General features: G+C 60.5%; 1 protein-coding gene across 1 annotated transcript; it reads left to right on the top strand.

The window, feature by feature from the left end:
* The first annotated feature begins 1,930 nt into the window (after positions 1-1,930).
* Positions 1,931-3,763, top strand: TMEM185B (transmembrane protein 185B). The gene is given in 3 exon segments (XM_004484984.5): positions 1,931-2,697; positions 2,699-3,062; positions 3,065-3,763. Coding segments are annotated over 3 exon segments (1,053 nt in total). The 5' UTR covers positions 1,931-2,199; the 3' UTR covers positions 3,256-3,763.
* Positions 3,764-10,533: the final 6,770 nt, after the last annotated feature.

Genomic DNA, 10,533 nt, shown 5'->3' with positions numbered 1-10,533 from the left:
GAAGAGTTAGTGGAACAGGTTCAGGGCTTTTCAACATTAAGCTGACAAATCCTTTCAAGAAAGGAAATAGTACAAGAAAGCCCAATGTGGGAACAAGTGAGAGCCGCTTTGGCAGGGCTCTGGAGGCAGGACGGCTGGGGCCCCCCTTAGCTGGCGTCTCCCCACAGTGATTCCTATGGGGTCTTCCTCTATGAAATCGGGGTCCAGGGTTGAGCCTAGGGGTATGGCAAGGCCCACTCAGCTGGGAGTCCCTCTGGCTGAGACGGGGGTGAGTGAGGAGGGGATGTCTTTGACGGCAGGGCCTGCCCACCCTGCAGCATGCACCCTGACCATCCTGTTGACACCGGCTTGTCTGGGAGGGCAGGTCCCAGGTCCAGACCAGGGCCCCACTTCCGTCCGGATGGGCCAGGGCAGGGCCTGGGCGTCCCTGGCAGCACAATTTATGCCTTCCTTCTAAGCCCACAAAGGCCTCGACCCTGGCACATTCCTCTGGTGACCTCTCTCCACGTCAGGGCCCATTGCTTGTATGTCAGCATGCCGCATCCGGGCCACGGGCCCTGTGAGGCTGACAAGCAGGAAGGACAAGCAACAGGCTATGCAAAGCAGGGGACAGTGGGGAAGAGGCAGGGAGCCTCCGGGGGGCCCAGCTGGCCAGGGCAGGGGTCCATCTCCCAGACCACAGCACAGCTGGCCCCTGGAGACCACGATGGCCAGCACCCCAACTTAAGGGGCTGGGAAAATGAGGCCCAGAGAGAAGGGGTTGAATTTGCCAGGGTTTCTCAGTGGGTGGGTGGCAGGGCCCGGATGAGAACTCAAATTTCTTGACCACCAGGTCCATAACCCTTTTCTCCAACACGGGTTCTTGGGAATCAGACTGAGACAGGGCCAAAGACATCAAAGTGAGGGTCAGGGATGGAGGCCGGGAGCTCTGATTTGGAGTCCCGATTCTGCTCCCATCTCCAGGGAGAGGACCTGGCCGTGGGAAGCACCCCTTCTCTGGGTCCAGTTTCCTCACCTGCTGCCCCGGAATTGGTCTACGGGGTCCTGCACCTGGCTTCCCCAGCACCTGGCAGATGTAAGCCCGCAGCCACGTCCCACGCAGCCTGGGAGTCGTCCTACCCTGGGAAACCCCTCCTCACCCCATCCCATACCCTGACCACAAACATGCTCCACCCCTCAGTGGACCCAGGGACACACCCACCGTGCCTCCCTCACGCACACACGCACACCCCGGCGCTGCCCACACAAGCACGCCCACCCAGGTGCATTTTCACCGTGCCGGGCGCCCCCTCCCTCGCCCACAAAACCCACGCTCGCGGGCCACCCGCTCGTGGTCACTCGGGCTCCCGCACTTGTGCCCCCGCCGTTCCCACCCGCCACCTCCCACTCCAACCCGCATGGCGCCTCGCACTGGAGCCTCACCACGGGCACCGCACTCCCGGCCACTTTCGGGAGAGCCCAGGGAGCGCCTCCCACGCCTCCCCGCGCCTGAGCCCCGCCCCGAGGACGTGCGCTCGCTCCCGCTTCCCAGAGCCCCGGCCCCGCCCCTAGAACCTGCACTCACTCCTGCCTCCCCTAGCCCGAGGCCCCGCCCCCGCCGCCCAAGGGCCCGCCCCAGGCCCCGCCCCTAGAACCTGCACTCACTCCCGCCTCCCCACGCTCAAAACCCCGTCCCGGCCGCTGCCCGAGGCCCCGCCCAGAGGACGTGCGCTCACTCCCACCTCCCGTGGCCCGAGGCTCCGCCCACGCCCGAGGGCACGCCCTAGGCCCCGCCCCAAGGACGTGCGCCCCCCCCACTTCCGAGGCCCCGCCCGTGCTCGAGGGCCCGCCCCAGGCCCCGCCCCGAGGACGTGAGCTCACGCCCGCCTCCTCCGCCCGGCGCCACCAGGAAGTGCCCGCCCAGGTCGGCGCCCGCTCGCAGCCAACGGGCCGGCCGGGCAGTCTGCTCCGCGCCCAGACCCGGGCCGGGGCCACCCGCCCCTGACCCCGACCGCGGCCCCGACCCTCCCGGCGCCGCCCGCAGTCGGGGCTCCCGGCGCGCACGGAGCGGCGCCGGCAGGCCCAGCTGGCTGCGCCTCGCCCCGCGGCGCGCGCCCCCCAGCCCCTCCCGCGCGCCCACGCCCACCGCGCTTCCGGCCGCCCACGTGGCCGCGCGGGCACGTGTTCCGGCGGGTGGGGCCGGCGCCTGCGGCCTCCGCCATGAACCCCAGGGGCCTGTTCCAGGACTTCAACCCCAGTAAGTTCCTCATCTATGCCTGCCTGCTGCTCTTCTCCGTGCTGCTGCCCCTGCGCCTGGACGGCGTCATCCGGTGGAGCTACTGGGCGGTCTTCGCCCCGCTGTGGCTGTGGAAGCTCATGGTGGGCCTGGGCGCCGCGGTGGGCGCGGGCGTCTGGATCCGCAATCCGCGCTACCGCGCCGAGGGCGAGGCCTGCGTGGAGTTCAAGGCCATGCTGATCGCCGCGGGCATCCACCTGCTGCTGCTCCTGTTCGAGGTCCTGGTCTGCGACCGGGTGGAGCGGGGCTCCCACTTCTGGCTGCTGGTCTTCCTGCCGCTCTTCTTCGTGTCGCCCGTGGCCGTGGCCGCCTGCGTCTGGGGCTTCCGGCACGACCGGTCGCTGGAGCTGGAGCTGCTGTGCTCCGTCAACATCCTGCAGTTCATCTTCATCGCCCTCAGGCTGGACAGGATCGTGCACTGGCCCCTGGCTGGTGGTGTGCGTGCCCCTGTGGATCCTCTCGTCGTTCCTCTGCCTCGTGGTCCTTTACTACGTCGTCTGGTCCCTGCTGTGCCTGCCGCTCCCTGACGTGGGGGGCGAGCAGCGCAGGGCGCACGTGACCATGGCCGTGAGCTGGGTGGCGATCGTGGTGCCGCTCCTCACCTTCGAGGTGCTGCTGGTGCACAGACTGGACGGCCACAACGCGTTCGCGTACACGGCCGTCTTTGTCCCGCTCTGGCTGTCCCTGGCAACTCTGATGGCCACGACTTTCAGGCGGAAGGGAGGCAATCATTGGTGGTTTGGCATTCGCAGAGACTTCTGCCAGTTTCTGCTTGAGATCTTCCCGTTTTGAGAGAGAATATGGGAACATTTTCGTACGATCTGCATCACGAAGATAGTGAAGATGCTGACGACACTGCGGTTCCAGAAGCTCCTAAGATCGCTCCAATGTTCGGCAAGAAGGCCAGAGTAGTGATAACCCAGAGCCCTGGAAAGTATGTCCCCCCACCTCCCAAGTTAAATATTGACATGCCCGATTAAGCTCTACGTCTAGGGAGGCTGTAAGTGGGCTCAAAGCCATGCATATGTGCACACACACAAGTCCACCTTACTGCTGCCTCTCTATTCATCTGTCCCAAGCTGGACCGGTAAACGGGGCTCCAGGCACCTTCATCTCATGCCTTGTTTGAGTTTGAGGCTTGTCGGCACCATACATGTTGGTGTTTATTTGAATATACAGCTGGGGTGTGTGTGGTGTGTACACGTGCATGAGAGAACTCAGCTCTCCAGGTCGGCAGCGCTTGAAGAGCTAACTGGGAGCAGTAAGGTTGAATTGTTCTAGTAGTCTTCAAAGGAGTAACTACACAGCTGTTTTATTTTTTTTAATTGCTAATGTACCTATCAAAAGTATTGTTTAAAAGAGTATTTTTATACACTGCTAGTCTTAAAATTGTATTTCAGATTGCTCCTCTTGTGACCCAGTCAATAGCAAACGTAAAGAACTCTCTTTGCCACCATTTGTTTATAAACCTAGTAGTTCCTGTTAGTAGTCCGACTGTTAAAGTGTTTTTTTCTCTTTAGGCTTTACTGACACTGGTCTTTAAATATCCAAATAGGGTATGTCTTTCTAATGGAGTGAATCCGTGCATATAGAGTATTTATATGAATATTTTAGCAATGTAATATATTATGTTGAGCTCTAGTTCTGTGCAGTAAAATGTATTGTTATTTTTAAAAAATTTATATGTGAAGATATATGTCTCTTGCAGATGTCCTTAAAGATTGTTTAAAACCTTTCCAGGTACCCAGTGTGGGGTCTTTTTGAAGTAGCCAGCATGAATTTAGGGAAACACGGTGGACCTCAGCAGAAGGGGGAGGGTGGCTTAGGGGCTGCACGGCACCCGTCAGTGGCGGGAGGAGCTGCTGCTCTTCGGGAACAGGTGGCACACCTGCCCTAGTCACTAGGTGACGCTTACTTAGCACACTGACTTTTTCCACACAGGTAGTAGCCTCTCTTCAGGAACAGCCAAAGCAGCAGCAAGTAGATTATCCATTTCTCAGAACCTTACAGTAGGCAGTTGGCCACAGTAAAAAGTGGCCCATCTGACAGCAACAGGAAAACAGAACGGTTCAGTTTGTTTTTTAAAGGAAGCACAGGGTGTTTTAGGTGCTGTTGGTAGACTCAAAAGGGAGAAGACAGGCCCTGCAAGAGGAATGTTCTGACTGAGACCAAACAGAGACTCTAAAAGGTTCACCTTTAAAGGAGGATTGCTAGTATTGGGAGAAGACTGGAGGGCAAGCATTTGGGTTATAAGCAACTTCGAAAAAGTTACCGAAATTGAGATGGATCTGTGTGAATTAAGTAAATACACCCTTTGCCCTGCTCATGGGACAAACCTGCTTGGTTGAGTAAAAAAGGAAAGAGATAAACCTGAAATCTCTTCAGTGGGCCAGTGGATGTAACATTTCATCAGGAAGACTTCATTTGTTCTCTCACGCAACAGGCTCCCGAGCACCTGCGAGCGGAGGTGGTGCTGGGCAGGGGGCCGCTGTGGAGAATGAGGCGCACGTGGCCCCTGCCCACCTGAGCTTACAGGTGAAGGTGGGAGCCATGTTTCTTTTGGGCAGTCAGAAGACTGCGCTGCATGGCAGCTGCCTTGCGGTTGGAGGGACCCGACCAAGAGCAGGCCACGGCTAAAGGTGTGGAGGGGTGCGGCTTTCACCCTCGCAGCAACTCCAGACCCATCTTTGTTCTCAGGAGCCTCCTGCCTGCCCTCCACCCCCAAGGAACATCTCAGCCACCGTGGCTCACGCTTCAGGAACGTGCAGGCGTCGGGGAGCTGATAATGCCAGAGGAAACGGGGGGGCAGGTTTGGGGGCTGCAGTGGGGCCACCAGCTCTCCTGGCTACAGTTCCAGGCTGGGGACTCAGACCCCTGGCAGCATCCTTCCTGCTCAGACGGTTTCCCTTCCCATGTCACCCCCCCATGTCACCCCACCTTCTCATCCCCTCACCAGCTTCACACCCCAGTGCCCCACCCCCATCAGTTAAAAAGAAGGGGGAGTGACAGACAGCTGTAGCGGCCCGGGACCTGGGGGCCATGCCCCCCAGCGGCAAGCCACAACATTGAGCCTGGGGCATTCTGCAATCCTGGTTTCCCACGTGAGGAGGTGCATTCACCAGCCGCTGCTGCAAAATGATCTCAAAGATCTCAGGGCTTAACAGGGCAACTCCACCACCAGGGCCCCACATGAGGTGCTGTGTGGTCCCCCTCCAGGCTGGGGATCTGATCAGGCACCCCTTATTCAGGGCGCTGGCTGCAGGAGCAGCGTTCCCTGGGGCAGAAGCTCAAGAGGCCAGGCCAGACCTGCACACCCCATTGAGCGACGGCCCCAGTGGGCGGTGGGCCCGGTCTGCGCATCGCGCCCAAGCGCATCGCCTAACCCCTCATCCGCGGGGGCCGCCAAGGAGCGACCCTGGCGCCGCGCTCCAGGGAGGTTTGGGGTTCCTGGAGAGGAATTTCTTTAGGCTGGTAGATGGTGAGTGATTTTATGCCCCCGCTATTTCACAAACATTCTGTCACTTTTTATAAAATTGTTTTCGTTAGAAGGGCGTCTGTAGAGGGTGGTGGAAGGAGGGGGTGGAGATTAAGGCAAGAGGAGGAAGGCGACCCTGTGTCCAGACCCCCTCTACCCAGGGCAGAGTCCCCGGGGCTCGGCAGGCCAGGCTTTGTGGACGCGCCGCCCCTGGAAGGCGTCTTGGGGGGCCTGAGCCCGGGCCCAGGGCAGCCCGCGGGGGAGGCGCCGGGAAGGGCAGGGAGACTGCCCGGGAGGGACGCGCGGCGCACGCGGCCCGCTCCTGCTCCTGGGCGGCCAACGCGAGGCCCCACGGCGCTGGCTCCCGAGCCGAGCGGCGTCGCAGGCCGGGGACCCGGCCGGAAGCCCAGGGCGCCCGGGCTCAGGGCCGTCTGCGGGGGGCACTGTGGCCCGTGCCGCTGCCGCGGGTAAAGGCCCTGCCGTCACCAGGAGCTCGGGCTCCAGCCACCAGGAGGGAGCTTCCCAGGCGGCCGCTCGGAGCGCCCAGGACGTGGGGCGCGGAGGCGGGGTTCCGACCCGGGTGGGGGCGCGGGGCAGCCGGGCCGTCGGGCCGCCCGGCCCCCCTTCCTGCCGCGGGGCGCGCCGCCGCCTGCGCGCTCCTCACAGCTGGTGCTCCCCTGCGCTGCACGCCGGCCGAGGGGGCCCGTGGCCAGCTCCCCACACGGGCCAGCAGGCGCTCGTCTAGGCTGGGGGTTCCGCCTCCAGCTCTGCTGTCACCCCTGGATATTCTGGAGCCTACGAGCTAAGTGACTACCGGAACCTGTGCCATCCAAGTGCCCTCGAAGAACCTAGGGTTCCGCCAGGGCCTCCCTCTCCCAGCTCTACCCCCCGGGAGGGCCAGGTTTTCTTCAGGCGCCTCAGCAGCGCCCACACGCTGCCACAGGTTGAGGCAGCTGCCTTCTTTTAGGGCACATCTTAAAGGGCCTTGCAGGAAAGCGGACTTGGCTCAACAGATAGGGCGTCCACCTACCACATGGGAGGTCCAGGGTTCAAACCCCCAGCCTCCTTGACCCGTGTGGAGCTGGCCCATGCGCAGTGCTGATGCGCGCAAGGAGTGCCCTGCCACGCAGGGGTGTCCCCCGCATAGGGGAGCCCCCACGCGCAAGGAGTGCGCCCCGTAAGGAGAGCCACCCCGTGTGAAAAAAGCACAGCCAGACCAGGAGTGGCGCCGTACACACACACAGCTGACACAACAAGATGACGCAACAAAAGGAGACACAGATTCCTGGTGCCACCAAGAATGCAAGCCTACACAGAAGAACGCACAGCAAATGGACACGAGAGCAGACAATGGTGGGGCAGGGGGGAGGGAGGAAATAAAATAAATCTTTAAAAAGGGGGGAGGGGCTTACAGAGTACAGGGCAGCAGCGTTCTCGCTCAATTTTGTTTTGGAAAATAGGGTTATTTTTCATACAGATATGCTATTTTTATTAGCATGTAATGGATTATTGTCTTAAAATGAATTGTTGACTACTTTGAAGGTTGTCGGCTTTCATTTCCACCCTGGTACCCGTTGACAGGTACACCTCACATAAACTGCTGCCCCACAGTCCAGTGGGGGAAAGCAGAGAGAGAAGTAACAATGGGATGAAATATTAAAATCCGTATGACACAGCGAGGAAGGGAACCTATGTGTCCATGAGACATCTGCGTTTGCCTAACGTTATCCTCAGGCACAGAGACTCATTTCTGCAGCCCTCCTGCCTTCTCGTCCTCTGCCAGCACCCGGTTACTTAACCCGGAGGCGCCATGCACACCTTGTTCCTGGGCCTGTACCTTCTGCTTCTGGGTCATCCCCCCTCTAGAGCAGCCAGAGGCAGCCCATTTCCCCCTGATCACGCAGTGGGGTGCTTGGTGCCAGCCCCAAGGGGAAATAGGGGCCCCCAACCACGCCCCAGGCCTCCCGGCCGCCTCTGGCAGCATTTCCAGGATGTCCTGTTTGTTAAGTAGCTTCACAGAGGGGAGTGGGGTGGGGAAGTGGGTTTAGAAACGTCGCTCCACTACAGCTCTCCCTCCCCGCCCCTCCCTGGTGTCCCCAACTCTCTCCCTGTTCCCCAGGTCTCAGCTGTGCATCCTTGCCCCAGGAGACAGGAGAGCCCTGTCTCAACGGCCTGCCCTCCTGGACAGCTGCTGGCCTCTGGGCATCAGCCCTCCTTCCACCCCCCTCCCCCCTCCCCTCTCCTCCCTTCTCCCTCCTCCTCCTTCCTCCTCCCCGCCCAGTGACCCTCCACCTCCCTCCTCCCTCCTCCCTCCTCCCCCTTCCCCTCCCCTCTCCTCCCTTCTCCCTCCTCCTCCTTCCTCCTCCCCGCCCAGTGACCCTCCACGTCCCTCCTCCCTCCTCCCTCCTCCCCCTTCCCCTTCCCCCTCCTCCCTTCTACCTCCTCCTCCTTCCTCCTCCCCACCCCAGTGGCCCTCCACCTCCCTCCTCCCTCCTCCCTCCTCCCCCTTCCCCTTCCCCCTCCTCCCTTCTCCCTCCTCCTCCTTCCTCCTCCCCGCCCAGTGACCCTCCACCTCCCTCCTCCCTCCTCCCTCCTCCACCTTCCCCTTCCCCCTCCTCCCTTCTCCCTCCTCCTCCTTCCTCCTCCCCGCCCAGTGACCCTCCACCTCCCTCCTCCCTCCTCCCTCCTCCCCCTCCCCCCTCCCCTCTCCTCCCTTCTCCCTCCTCCTCCTTCCTCCTCCCCGCCCAGTGGCCCTCCACCTCCCTCCTCCCTCCTCCCTCCTCCCCCTCCCCCCTCCCCTCTCCTCCCTTCTCCCTCCTCCTCCTTCCTCCTCCCCACCCAGTGACCCTCCTCCTTCCCCCTCCCCTTGGCCTGAGCAACCAGCCCTTTAAGGGCTGAGTCACTCGTGCAGTTTGACCTGGCCTGTCCAGGCGTCACCCAAGGGAGGTTTAGAGTCCACCAGCCTGAGACGTTTCTGGAAGCCAGTGCCCCGGGACACTGCATAACTAGCCACCCAGGGCAACAGAGTCCAGGCCCTCCTAGTGGTGGCCAGTGCTCCAAGCCAGCGCTGATACCCGGCCAGGGCTGCCGGCCGCTCCTGCCCACCCCTCCTTCCAGCACACTGGACAGCAGGGCCCCGCCTGCCTGCCGAAGGTCTCAGTTTCCCGAAGGCCCTTGGCTCTTGGCTCTAGGCCTGGCTTGCACTTCTCTCAGTCCCAGCTCTGGCCGGCCCTGAGGACCTCGGTGCACTGTGCCCCAGCTCGGGGTGCAGGCGGTGACCCACCAGAGGCTCTGAAAGCATCACACTGTCCGGACTGGGAAATGGGGGCAGGGCCGGCTCGGCCCAGCCCCGGGGAGGCTCCCCACCAGCACTGAGCCCAGCAGGGCCACCGCGTCTAGTCTGACAGTCCCCGATGGCCGCCCACCCTTCCCACGAGGCTTCAGGCAGGGCCACGAGTGGGGAGCCAGGGCTCACCTGGGATGTCAGGGTCATCTCTCGCCTGGGAGCCCTGGCAGGTGAGGAGGGGCATCTCGGAGTGGGCCGTGCCTCCCACCACTGCCACGCTGATACCCAGGAAGGAGGAAGGTATGGGCCCCGCCCCCCGAAGGAGGACGGCCGCCCACATGCCAAGGTCGAGCAACGGGTCAGCCGAGCGCCAAAAACACACTAAACACAAAAAGGCACCGGGTGGGGACCAGGCGGGACACTCACCTGGCGCACGCCTCTCAAGGGCCTACCGTGGGCTAGGGCGGGCGGTCACAGCAGGTGAGCCATGGCCCCTACCCCAGAGAAAACCCGATCCAGAGAGCAACGACCGCACAGGGAGGGGCCTCCAGTGGGACAAATATAGCAACACGAGTGCTGGCGCACCCGGGAGGGCGTCCTCCAGCCAAGCAGGGCCTGGGTACACCCGGAGAAGGGGGAGGCAGTGCTCAGGCTGGAGGACAGGGGGTCCTGCATGGGCAGTGGCCCGGGGCCTGGAGCCCAGGGCGGAAGCATCGGGCTACTTTGGGCCATAATTGGTGGTGACTCTAGGTCTTGTTGCGGCGGGTGTGGGCATCTGCTTGTCTTCTTTAGGAGGCGCTGGAACCCAAACCCAGGACCTCCCATATGGTAGGTGGGGTGCCCAACTGGTTGAGCCACGTCTGCTTCACCCAACAATGTTTTATAGTTTCCAGTGTCCAAGTTTTTCGCCCCCTCGATTACCTTTGTTCCTAAATAATTTATTCTTTTGGATGCTATTGTAAATGAAATTGTTTTCTTGATTTCCTTTTGTTCATTACTGGCGTATAGAAACACAACTGATTTTGTTTATATGGCACCCTGCAGCTTGCAGAATTTGTTCATAAGCTCAGTTTAGAGATTATGTGATCTTGAAGGGATCTATTATTTTATCTCCTTCAGGTAATATAGTTCATCTTTCCCCACCCCAGGGCCATGGATGAGGCTGCTGGAGGTTGAGATGATGGCCTGGGGCCCTGGCCATCCTTGTTAACTGCTTTGAGGACTGACCAACTGTGCACAATTCCAGTGTATTGCTAGAATTTTTATTCTGATATTGATTGATTTCTTCATCTTTATACCAATACCACACTGTCTTGATTTCTGTAGCTTTAAAATAAGTTTGAAGTCAGGTAGTGTAAGTCCTCCAACTTTGTTCTTTTTCTACATTGTTTTGATATCCAAGGTCCTTTGCATTTCCTTAAGAATTTTGGAATCATATTGGCGTTTCTCCAAAAATTCCTGTAGAATGTTGACCGGAATTTTATTGAATTTATATAA

Source organism: Dasypus novemcinctus, chromosome 7, assembly GCF_030445035.2.
Source record: "Dasypus novemcinctus isolate mDasNov1 chromosome 7, mDasNov1.1.hap2, whole genome shotgun sequence".
Classification (NCBI taxonomy): domain Eukaryota; kingdom Metazoa; phylum Chordata; class Mammalia; order Cingulata; family Dasypodidae; genus Dasypus; species Dasypus novemcinctus.
Note: the sequence above shows the minus strand (reverse complement) of the source record. Positions and strands in the feature narration are given on the sequence as shown.